General features: G+C 41.4%; 1 protein-coding gene across 2 annotated transcripts in view; it reads left to right on the top strand.

The window, feature by feature from the left end:
* GRM1 (glutamate metabotropic receptor 1) overlaps positions 1-13,162 on the top strand; it is a 267,824-nt gene that overhangs the window by 161,879 nt on the left and 92,783 nt on the right. For both annotated transcript variants that reach the window (XM_042446117.1, XM_042446118.1), the window contains exon 4: positions 1,692-1,927. In XM_042446117.1, the coding sequence (XP_042302051.1) occupies positions 1,692-1,927 (236 nt within the window). The remainder of the gene's footprint in view (positions 1-1,691; positions 1,928-13,162) is intronic.

The raw sequence follows: 13,162 nt of genomic DNA, 5'->3' as shown, positions 1-13,162 counted from the left end.
GGCCGCCTCACTGGAACAATTTTAAAAGGGGTTAAAAACACACCTATTCCAGAAGGCATACCCTGACCCCTGATGACCCCTGATGTACTCCCTTCCTCTCTCCTCTCAGCAGCATTGTTGAGCTAGCATGAGACTGTTTACTGTATGATTTGTTTTTGTTATGTTTTTAATGGTTTTTATTGTTATATGTGTTGTGTTGTGAAACCGCCTTGATCTCTGGAAAGGCGGTATATAAATAAAATTTTATTATTATTATTATTATTATTATTATTATTATTATTATTAAATGCTTACAGATTCTGTTTAATGAGCTGCTCTAGAATTATTCCTGGTATTGATGTCAGGCTAACTGGGCGGTAATTATTTGGATCCTCTTTTTTTCCCTTTTTGAAGATTTGCCCTTCTCCAGTCCACTGGGACTTCTCCTGTTCTCTAGGAATTCTCAATGATTATTACCAGTGGCTCCAAGATTACTTTTGTCAGTTCTTTTAATATCCTTGGATGTAGTTCATCTGGCCCTAGAGAGTTTACCTAAGTAGGGTTGGGATTCTTTTACATTTTTAGCACATCCAGTTATCTTCAGAATATTAGAGGAAGGAAAATCCATTTGTCTCTTTGTTTTAAATATGGGATTCTTGTGTGCATGAGAAGCAAGTAGATTTTTCCCCAGCAGGCTATATTTTATTACCTTTCTTCATGTTCTAAATAAATAATTTTTTAAAATGCAAAATACTCATGATATGAACAAATATATCCCCCAGTCCTGCTACATCAGAGTGCATTTTCTAAGTCTTTCTATATTGGTTTGCCACAATTCAGCCAGCGTTCCATCATCTTTGGGCACCTTCCCTGCTGTAGGGTCCCCCCATGTGGTTTTTCTGTGTTCAAACTTTTGAATTCTCTGAAGATGTCTGCCACTTTCATTATGTGGGGATGGTGCTGTTTCAACTGTTGGCACTTGAAGAAGGAAAGATAAACTGCCACTGTAAGGAAAGTGCAGCTACCGAAGGGTCATACAGTGACTTTTCATCTACAAATAATTTCAACTACATTTTTTAAAGAACAGGCAAAGAGTCTCATGCCCACCGGTAAGAAGGGGAAGGCAATATCACTAGGTTTTTTGTTCTCTAAATGTCCCAGGGAGAAGGCTTTTTCCAAATCCAGGAGTAGCTTCATATCCTGTTGTTGTTTTTTAAAGGACCCCCTCCTGGACCTAAAACAGCTGGTGGGAGAAATCTGCTGAAATGTCACCCATAATCTCTTGAGTATGTCTAGGGCCTTTTCTAGTAAAAAATACAATGGTGGGGAGACAGCACAGGGAAGTCATGGTCCTTGGCACTAATATGTGCATTGTCTCCAACCTTGAGAAGCTGTTTTATATATGATCATGGAGAAATACTACATGGAGGAGAAAGAAACAAATCTGAATATATATTTACCATTTCCGTGAGTGTTTTCTCTTCCTCTAGCAGTGTACAATGCTTAGCATGCTGAAGGGGCATAAAGTAAATGAATGTCAAGTGATACGAGTATGGGATAATGGATAGGAAACTCTTATTTTTGTGATTTTCCTTATATGTCATATTAGAATCTTCATTTGATTCACTAAAAGGTACCATCTTAAATAAAAGTGGGGTGCTCTTCAACATAAGGTCTTGGCATCTCCTAATAATTTTTCCCTTCCTTTTCAGTGATGGATGGGCAGACAGAGATGAAGTTATTGAAGGTTATGAAGCTGAAGCAAATGGGGGCATCACAATCAAGCTTCAGTCTCCAGACGTCTTGTCATTTGATGACTACTTTTTGAAGATACGGTTGGAAACCAACACAAGAAACCCCTGGTTCCCGGAATTTTGGCAGCATAGATTCCAGTGTCGTCTTCCAGGACATCCCCTTGAGAACCCCAACTTTCAAAAGAACTGCACTGGTAACAAATTAAATATTTTGTTTCCTTGGTTGTAACACGTCTGGGCAGGGTTTTCTCACTTTCACTGTCATTCACCAATTCTTCTAACCTGCTCCTGCATTGAGCATTGTAATAAAACATTTTTCTGCAGCTTTTCTAAACTGTTCTGATCTAAAAATATGTTTGTGAACAAACATGGAACAAGTTTGCTCTGGGTCCTTGATGACTTAGGGGCTGAACAGAAAGGGTGCAATAGCCACCAGTGCCACAGCTTTTCGGCGCTCCTTTGGCATTGCATCATCTGGACCCAGCACCAGAGGAGCGCCATAACACCACACTCCATGTGGTGGGGAATGCAGTATCACACCGGCATGGGACAGAGTCAGGGCATACATTGATGATGATCTGTACAGCCCCTTAGTGAACGCTGACCCTCACATCCCAGGGACTAACAATGAAAGATGTAGTCCCACAATAATTGCTGTGTTTAGATACCCTCTGTCTCTGCTTAACAAATTCTTTAATTGTTTTTTCCCTCCTGCTGTGGTGAAGCAGAGGTTTTTGCTTGATTTTGAAATGAGTGTGCAGGTGGTAAAACAGCCAAATAAAGAAGAAACTTGGCTTGATTGCTAACAATGCTTCAGCTTCTTTTCAGACTTGCCTTTGAGCATCTTTCATGTTGCTTGTGTATACATCATTCATGCTATTTTAATGCAGGAGCCATTTAAAAATCAAGTGAACAGTGTTGACATCATAGACTGTTACTTGCACACTATAGGCATGCACACTACTGTAGGTGTCCTATGGGAAAATGCAATAAGCATTCTTTGGGAAAGTATTATGTTGCTCTTAAGCACTGTCAACTTGCTTAGAAAGTAGAAAAGTGTGGGGAGGGGGGAGAAACCAGAATATATATGCTATCCATTTGGAAGGGGAAGAGTGACTTTTTGTGGAAGCTACTCTAGCTTGGAAAAGTCATAAGGTCAGGATATAGGGTTGCCAGTTCTAAAGAGTCTGGCCTTTTTTTCCCCCATTTCTCAAGGTGAAGGGAAGGAATCTCAGGGCAAGACCACTGCCTCAAAAGGTGTCTGTATACTGTATGTATTTTTCTCATTTGTTAGATGTAGTGTTTCTTATTTAACTAGAATACACTGAACAATGGTGTTTAATGATTAATGACTGATGACATCAGCAAGATTGCTTCTTGTAACATCCACATTGTAATATCACCTTGACCTATGTCCTGTGACATCACCAAAACTCATTCCTAGGTCTCTACCCCAAGGCCTCAGATACTTCTGACTTGTTAGGCCACCAGGTTGTTGAAGTTGTCTGTGATGTTTGAAGTTGTCTGCCATGCTCCCTGGAAGCTGAACCCTCTAAGTACTCCTAATGTTTGTATTCTCTGGGGCTTGCTTGGATGGAGCCTTGGATGCCTCCCCTGGATCTCAGGTTAGACTGAGTAGAAAATAAAAAGTAAGAGGTGAAGAAAAGGAGATGAGTGAGCAGCATTAACCTAGAAGAGGGAAATATAAACTGCTGACCTGGAACTGAATTAAGCAACTTTTCTTATAGCAGTTTTTTAAAATCTTGGGTTTAGAAAGGGCTTTGCTCCACACACACAAATCAAAAGAGAAATATGCAGTTAATGGGGACAGAATTCAGTTTTCCCACCATACATGTTTCACGTGCCAATTGCAAAAGGGATTTGTGCATGTATCTGGGCTTTAGTTTCTCTACTTCGAATGAATGCTAGCGCTTATTAGGTTTTACTAGTAATAGTGCTATGAGATGGTATTTCACATTCACTTCAGATGTTTATTCAATTTAACCACAAAAGCAATTCAAATAAGGATGTTGGTTGACTTGGTTGTGCTAGGAATCTGTATTATTATTTATTATTATTAACCTTAATTTATGAAGCTCTGTAAATTTACACAGCGCTATACATACAATCTTTTTAATTAGACGGTTAGAAAGTAAAGCATCTGTATGTTCCAGAAATCTGATGTCACTTTGCATAACATAGGCAAACTATTTCTGTTGTATGTGAAAAATGAGGATGACCAATTAGTATCCAGGCTGCCAACTAGTTTCCTGGATAATATTGAGCAATACACATTAACTCAGTCTAAGAGGATAGCAAGACCCTCTGAATAAATCTTCCCAGTGTCACCATAAATCAAAATCAGCATGAAAGTACATATCTGCAACAATCATTACTAATAGCTATTGATGAGTAAGACCAACAACAAAAAGTTATGATGGGGAGTGCTTTGTGTTCCAGGATTCAGCCCTTCTATTCTTTCCCCTTCCCCATGCCCTGGCTTTCTTATACACATCTTCACCAAAGTCTCCCGCTGCCTTCGTCTAGTATTTGGGTCTTGCCATTTTGGCTGCATAAGCAATGGCATTCCTCTCCTGAAGACTGGAAACAGAGCGAATGGTAGATTTCCTGTGGATAAATTTGTTCTGATCCTTTAAAAAACTATGTATATTTGTTTATAAACTTAGAAGGTGGGCTGACAGGAGAAGACAGTGACTGTTCATAACTTGGGGGAAAAGCAAAAAAAAAAAGCAATATTGAATGTATATAGCTAATCTAAACACAACATCATGCTGTGTTTCTATATATTTTGTCTTCTATGATAGCACCTGCCTCCTTCATGGGAGGGATGCGGCTTGATTTGCTCTGGGTCCCATTTATTCATCTTTGTAGCAGTATACAGTGTCTGTAGAACTCTTCTCCAGCACCACATTTCAAATGAGGTGATTTTCTTCCAGTATTCTTCACTGTCTAGCAATCACGATCATACATAGAAATGGGAAATACAGTGGCATGGACCATCCTAACTTCATTATCTAATGATATATTTTTACACTTTAGAATTGTGTAATTCCTTCACAGCTGCTCTTTCAAGTCCTCTCCTTCTGATTTCTTGATTACAGTCTCTATTCTGATTACTGACTGAGGCAAGGTATGGAAAATCTTAAACTATTTCAGTGTCTTCACTGTGTTACCACATATGGATTTTAATAAATTTTGGAGTGTGTGGAGTTCCTTCATGACCCAAACTGACCTTCCAGGCTAGCAGCCATAATCCTGAAAGCAGTGGGTCAGGTAGGCAGATGAGTCATACTCACAAGACCCCTGGAAAACAACACAGAAATGGTTGGGAGTTGCAAAAGGGAAAACCATCACCTCCAAAACCAGTACAATACAGGCTGTTTGTTTTCAGCCTTACACTTGATGACCCAGTGATTAAGTCACTGGCCATCTATTCATCTGTTTGCCTTCCTTGCTTGTGTTCAGATCTAAGTGCATTGGCTCAGTCTATTCTTCATCTTGGTTTAACAAAAGCCCAGGTCTTCATTCCCTTTGTCTTTGCTGAATGTGGGATACAGACCGCCCTTTTGGGGCGGCCTGCACCCGTCCCTTTCCCTGCTGGATCAGGGCATGAGCTGCCACAGCAGCAGCCCCAGAGGCCCCGATCCGCCATTTTTCCAGGCCTTGGGGAAGCGGCAAAATGGCATGCGCCATGATTCCGGCTTGGGGGTGGAGTTGGGACATGGGGCGTGGGATCGCCAGGCCCCCTCACCACTCCATGCTTGCTCTTATTGCCGGTCTGTTTTGTACCCTAGTTTTCTTTTGATTTCCTGACTGCAGTTTCTGTTCTGATCAATTTTTGGACAAAGGTATGGGAACTCTTTCGCTATTTTCATTTTCTCGTTGTTGGGGATGAATTCTTGTACATTTTCTGAGGTCATTTTTGGGGGGGGGGGGGGTAGATGTTCACCATTAATCCAACCTTGACATGTTCCTCCTTAACCCTCTTCAGTAACTGATCCATGTCTTTGTTAGTTTCTGCTAGTAGTATTGTGTCATCTGCATATCCTACCTAAGTTGTTAATGTTCCTTCCACGTATTTTCACTCTTCCTGCCTCTGGTTCCAAGCCTACTCTGTATATATTTTCTACATATAGATTGAATAAACAGAGTTATAGTATACAGCCTTGCCTGATCCCTTTGCCAAATGGGAATCATTCTGTTTCTCCATATTCTATTCTGATGGCTGCCCCTCTTCCTGAGTATATTGCTATAGTTTTATAATACAGAACTGGTGGCTCCAGTCTCCTTTAAGATTTGGCCCATATGTTGTGTCGGCCTGCTCCAATGCAATAATATTAAAACTGTTTACAACATGTGGCTGATGTAGCCTGTTCATTAAATGAGGTTGTATTTTTGGACATAAGAAACATTGCTTTAGTGTACTATTTGTACTTTGTATGTTATTTCTACTTTGGCTACTGGGTGTTTTATTGACACATTTGAAAAGCCCAGTATTGCCCTTTAAAACCTCTTAAGTAGGTAGAGAGCCATGGACAGGAGATTGCTTTATCCACCTTGCAGCTTTGAGCAGCTGTTTGAAAATGAGTATTAGCCTGTTTGTTTGCACAGTGGCAGCCCTTTAGCACCACCGGAAAGTTTCAATTTGCTGACGAAACAGAGGACAAATTGTAGCTTGGGAAAGACTACATCATAAGGTCTACATATATTGTATCTGAGATCAACAATCTGGAGGCTTGAGCAAACTTATCATCTTGAATAATGTAAACAGTCACCTCAAAGAAAAGAAAGGAAGCCTTAGGAGCTGGAAATAATGAGCAATTAGGCACAGTGGCCAAAATCATCTAACCTTTACAAGGTTAAGTCAGAGAAAGTGAAGAACAGAAGTAACCCCAAGGCTGCGCCTCAAACTCACATGATTACTCATCCTCTTGATTGTTCATTTGCTTGTCTTATAGCTCAGAAGAGAAGCTAGTCTGGTAGTTTAAGCATGGTGGTGGTTACAAGCTGCCAATCCAGATGGATCTAATCTTTATGTCATAGAGTTTATGAGAAGGTTTCCCCTTTAGTATTCAGCAGTGCTTGGTAATAATATGACCAGTATATCTTTAATGCAAGGAGATTCTTACTCAGAAATTACACAATGTTGCAGGCAGGCAAGAAGCAATACATACAGGGAACTGAAAGCTTCTTGATCTAAAGACTCCATACTCAGGATACCATGAGCAAGGCAGTATGAAAAACGAGCACTAATTTTTGATTCCCGCTATACAGTAGCAATAGCAATAACAAGTACATTTCTATATTGCTTCATAGTGAACTCAGCACTCTCTAAGCGGTTTGCAATCTGTAAGCCAAATGCCCCCAACAATGAGTACTCATTTAACTGATTTACATAACGATGGAAGGCTGAGTGGACCTTGGAGCCCAGCTTGGGATCGAACTTACAACCTTGCGGCTGCAGTACTGCATTTTAACCACTGCACCACCAGGGCTCCTTTACAGTAGTATTTCATATTTGAATGTGTCTGGTTGTTGACAGCTAATGGTATTTACTATCCTAAGAATTTGGCAGGCGTGTTTAACAGCTGATGACACCAGATATTTCATACTTGGTGTCATCTTGACACAAAATCAGATCAAGAGATACAAAAAAGTCTAATGAACTAAAATTTTGAAGGGGAACTGTCACATTTCAAATTGGAAAGTCTGCTGAGTTTGAATTTCAAATATTAGAAAATATCTGCTTCGGCTTTAAAGTCCCTGGGATAACTGTATAATAATTAAAGTGGGAAATGTCAAGAGAACATAAGTACAGACAAAATATGCATTACAAACACAGTATTTTGTGTATTTTGATGCTAATGTCAGTGTCTGGCTCAGCTCTTCAGAACCTGTAAAAGAAAAAGCAACTTGTGAGCTAAAGACTGTTGTCAGGTTTTCAGTTTGTGTCATCTAAGTCTAGTCTAGGACAAAGGGATTCTTTGTCCTTCCAGATGGTTTGGTCTAGACCTCCCATTATCCTCAATCAGCATTGACAATGATAAAAGATTATGAGAGTTGGAGAACAAAACATCTCTAGAGCCAAAGGCCCAAATAAAACCACACATTTGTATCAGTTATATAAAGATTAGCTGGTCCATCTTTTTTTTAAAGGGCTCTCACCTAGATAAAGACCCAGAGACATGGAGAAGAAAAAATCACACCCAACCTTTCCTCAGGAAATTTATCAACTACTCTATAGGTTATTTAAAAAAAAATAAAGTCACACTTAGTCCAAAATTAAGTCTCATAGAATCATAGTTGAAAGAGACCGCAAGGGCCATCCAGTCCAACCCCCTGCCATGCAGGAAATCCAGATCAAAGTATCCCCGACAGATGGCCATCCAGCCTCCGTTTGAAGACCTCAAAGGAGGGAGACTCCACTACACTCCGAGGAAGTGTGTTCCACTGTCGAACAGCCCTTACTGTCAGGAAATTCCTCCTAATGTTTCCTGCAGCTTGCATCCATTGCTCCAGGTCCTAGTCTCTGGAGCAGCAGAAAACAAGCTTGCTCACTCCTCAATATGACATCCCTTCAAATATTTAAATAGGGCTATCATATCACCTCTTAACCTTCTTTCCTCCAGGCTAAACATACCCAGCTCCCTAAGGCATTCCTCATAGGGCATGGTTTCCAGACCTTTCACCATTTTAGTCACCCTCCTTTGGACACGCTCCAGTTTCTCAATGTCCTTTTTGAATTGTGGCACCCAGAACTGGACACAATATTCCAGGTGGGGCCTGACCAGAGCAGAATACAGTGGCACTATTACTTCCCTTGATCTAGACACTATACTTCTATTGATGCAGCCTAAAATCGCATTGGCCTTGTTAGCTGCCGCATCGCACTGTTGACTCATGTTCAACTTGTGGTCTACTTGGACTCCTAGATCCCTTTCACATGTTGTCTCCTTAAGCCAGGTGTCCCCCATCCTATATCTGTGCATTTCATTTTTTCGCCCTAAGTGCAGTACCTTACATTTCTCCCTGTTGAAGTTCATTCTGTTAGCTGTGGCCCAGCTTTCTAGTCTATTCAGGTCATTTTGAATTTTGATCCTGGAGTATTAGCTATTCCTCCTAATTTGGTATCATCTGCAAATTTGATAAGTATTCCCCCAATTTTTTCCTCCAAGTCATTGATAAAGATGTTGAACAGTACTGGGCCCAGGACAGAGCCCTATGGGACTCCACTGGTCACTTCTCTCCAGGATGAAATGGTGCCATTGTTGAGCACCCTTTGGGTTCGTCCGGTCAACCAGTTACAAATCCACTTAACAGTTGCCTTGTCTAGCCCACATTTTACAAGCTTGTTTGCAAGAATGTCTCTTTTCTGCTTTTTTTTTTAAAAAAGTATTGTGGGTTACCAAATTGAAATTTGTAGACAGCTCCTTTACCTTTAATGATTTAGAGAGATCTTGTGGCACTTTTGAGCTTTCATAGACTCTGCTTAGAAAGTTCTACTTCCTCAGATGCATTTGGTTATCATCATTTGGACCAGATGGCAAATGCATGTGAGGAAGCAGGCTTAAGTCTACAAAAGCTCATGCTGCTGCCAACTTCTTTCTTTCAGTTAGAGCGAAACAGTTGGCCCTTTTGCGTTGCCGTACAGGCAGCTTCAGAGCATGGCATTTATATGCCACATGCCCTGAAGCTGGCTTCAAGCAGCCCAGCTGCCCAAATGTGTGGGTGCTCCGGTGTTGCAGCGTTTACATGGCACATGTCACCAGAGCATCTTAAAGCAGGAAAAGTTGGCTCTTTGTCGCTCCTTTTTCAGCCAGCTTCAAGGCAGATTGGGACCACAGTGTGCGGTTGGCACAGCCTCAATCCATCTTTGGAAGGGGTGGCTTGAAGCTGACCCATTGGGGCAGTCTGTTTCACCCCATAGTCTCAAAGGTGCTACAAGATCTCTCTAAATACTGATTCTGCAGACTAACATGGCTATATCTTTGAATTCTACTTTAATGATTATGTAGAAGTCAAGAATTCAGAAAGTGCTGCATGTAACACAACCAGGTAACACTACCTGCTGGAATTCCCTCTTTTATACAACCATTAAAGCAGGGGTAGGCAACCTTTTTGAGCCAGGAGCCGGCTTGCTGTCCCTCAGACAACTGGGGGGCTGAAGCCAAAAAATAAATAATTAAATAATACAGGACAACATTTTCAAATGTAGGACACATTTTTTAAAATGGAGGACATGCGAAAAAATTTGATTATTTTTTAAAAATGTTAATATAAATGCATGTTTCTTAGGCATGATCAAAATGGAGGACATTTGGGCCTCAGAAGCTGGGTGATATCAATATCACCAACATCAGCAGCAGCCGCCGCTGCAGCATCACCGCTATCATTGTTAAAGCAGACCTTTTAGCATTAAAAGCACCGAAAATACAGAGAAATGCACTTTGGAAAGTCACACTGTCTCACCTTCAGAAAGAGTGAGTGCATGTCTCAGAAACTGACTGATATCATCATCATCATTATCATCATCACCACCACCACTATCTTTGTTAAAACAAAGCAGCCCTATACAAATGGAATGGAAATACTCCTCCTCCTGCTACTCTTCTTCTTCCTTCTGCTCCTTCCTTCCTCCCTCCTCCTCCTCCTTCTTCCTCCTCCTTCCTCTTCCTCATTCCTTCCTCCCTCCTCTTTCTCTTCCTCCTCCTACCTTCCTTCTATCCTCCCTCCTCCTCCTGCTCCTTCCTTTCTCCCTCCTCCTCCTCTTCCTCCTCCTCTTCCCCCCCCCCCTTCCTGCCTTGCCCGTGGCTGCCTGGTGTCGGCAGCAATCGGCAGCAGGACCAGGCTGGAGCCGGTCCTGCCGCCTTGACGGGCCGGATCCGGCCCGCGGGCCAGGGGTTGCCAACCCCTGCATTAAAGGTACAAGAGCCATTTCCAGTTTCCTCTCTGGCCACCTTTGTATTAGTTTTGTGACAGGAAATATAAATATCCCTCTTCCATATGTGGTAGTTCTGATTCCTGGGGTCTTGTGTGTTTGTTTTAGAGTTGGAAAACCAAAGAGGCAACAGTGTCCACCTGAGAAAAGTCTGGTATATACAGTAGAGTCTCGACATAAACGGGACCGACTGTCGAATGACCGAAAATGTCGGATAATCCAATGACGGCGCGTGTGCACATGCACGCGTGCCACCATTGGGGACAGTGGCTCCCTTGGGGCTGAAGGAGTCTAAGCCTCGCCTCAGTGCGGCTTGGACTCCTTCAGTCCCAAGGGAGTCCTGGTTTCCCTCAGCTCGAAGGGAGCTCCGCGGAGCTCCCTTCCAGCCGAGGGAAAGTTAGCACCGGCGGGGCTTCGGCCCCCTTCTCTCCAAAGGGAGCCCGAGAGCTCCCTTTGGAGGGAAGGCTAGCGCCAGCGGGAAGGGTCAGATAATCCAGAATGTCGGATAAGTGAAACTCGGATAACCAAGACTCTACTGTAGTTTGAAGCATCTGTCCTATTCTCCACTTGTGAATAAAATAAGTAAGGGGTTTTCTGTGCAAACAAATAGGATGTTATAACAGGTGGGCATTATGAGTCTTAATTTTAGACTAAGTGTGACTTTTCTTAATTTTTTTAAAATAATAACCTGTACAGTAGTTGATAAATTTCCTGAGGAAATGTTGTGTGTGATTTTTTCTTCTCTATGTCTGTGGGTCTTTATATAGGTGAGGATCCTTTAAAAAAGATGGGCCAGCTATTCCTTATATAGGATTTTATAAAAGGCAAGTTGAATCAGAACTAGTGGTTTTTCTAATGCTCGTTACCTCAGGAATGAGAAAGAGTTGTTTATATGAACCATGGCTATAGTAGCCCAATCAGTTTGATGTTCAGTTTTTTGCTTGTTTTTATTTGTGATAACTAATTTGCTTCATTGCTAGCTACACAGAGGTCAGGACTCAGAACTGCATTGATTCTAATACTATATCTTGAAAATTAAGCAGAATGAATATTAAGATGATTTTTCTTTCTTTCCACTGTTGGTGAGACATTCTATTTTTAACATTGTTTAGAGCCTGATAACACCACAGAGTTAGTGTCAAGTGAAGAACACCAAAATACTGAATGTTTTACTTTCCCTAACTTCCAGCCATGAATCTAAGCATATAAAAATATCTTGTTAAAATAGTTGAAGAGAATGATGTGCTCCCTCCTGTGGACAGAATATATACAATTCCTCTTCTATTTGAAAATAGCTCTCTTCCAGATTGGCCTGGAAGAGCAACTTCTCATGTTATTGCTCCTTAGGTTTTGCTTGTAATTCTTAACCTTCTGTCCACTCATCCCATTCTTTTGAGGTATTGTAACAATTTCTTGGATATGCACTAGGGCTTTTTCAAGTTGTTTTTTTTTGGGGGGGTTGTTCTTGTTGTTTTTAAATGGGGTGTTACTGCAGAGATCCAATGGTTTGAAATGCATGTAACATACTGCATATACTTGTGTATAAGTCTATAAATTTTAATCAAAAAATTGACTCCTAAGCCCTAGATCGACCTATCCATTTGTCAATGTAAGTACAGTGTGCTCGCACCATATGTGAATGCGCTATAGACAGTTTCGAGTTTACACTGAAGTCACAAGGCAATTAGACAAATGGCGCGTGCATCTGTGGCGTGTCCCACATTACAAGCACATGCCCCATTGTATGCAATGGAGTGCTAGCCTACACAGATTTCCCCTTAAGAGATTGGATCTGGAACAGATACCCCACATAAGGGAAGGGCTACCTGTACTGTACTTTAATTCTTATCAACAAAAAAAAAGGAGTAATCCCCTTCTCTGAGTAGAGTGGGGAAAGGCAAGAGATTAGGGCCTGTTACAGACTGCCAAAATAAAGCTGCTTCAGGTTTCTTTGCATGTATGCTGTTTAAATGATACGTGCATCCTAAGAATCCAGAAGCTGCACCAAAGCTGCACGCCAGTGCTTAGGAATGGAGTGTGGCTTTGGGGTGACCTCCGGACTCTTAGGACCCATGCATCATTTAAATAGCATACTTCCAAAGAGACCCGAAGCAGCTTTATTTTGGCAGTCTGTAACAAGAAGCACCATTCCCCTTTCTCTCCCTGCCTCAGCGCCACTTCTGACCTTTTTGAATGCCTGGGTGGGAAAATGGTGGTGGTAGTTTCCTCCTCATTGATCTAGCCTTTAGGGTGAGCACAAGCATTTATGCCTGCTGGAACTTTGTAAGTTCTTTGGTATCCGTTGCTTCATCCTTTAGACCTTTTGTTACATTCCCCTATGTTTTACCCTCAACCTATCCACAAGTCATTTCAAAATCCATATTTTGGCCTCAAAACCTGTCCTCAACTTATACATGAAGTTGACTTACAGTCAAGTATATATGGTACATACATTTTGGAACTCCTTATA

Source organism: Sceloporus undulatus, chromosome 1 (genome assembly GCF_019175285.1).
Source record: "Sceloporus undulatus isolate JIND9_A2432 ecotype Alabama chromosome 1, SceUnd_v1.1, whole genome shotgun sequence".
NCBI lineage: Eukaryota > Metazoa > Chordata > Lepidosauria > Squamata > Phrynosomatidae > Sceloporus > Sceloporus undulatus.
The sequence above is the reverse complement of the archived record's forward strand: the minus strand, read 5'-3'. Positions and strand labels throughout refer to the sequence as shown.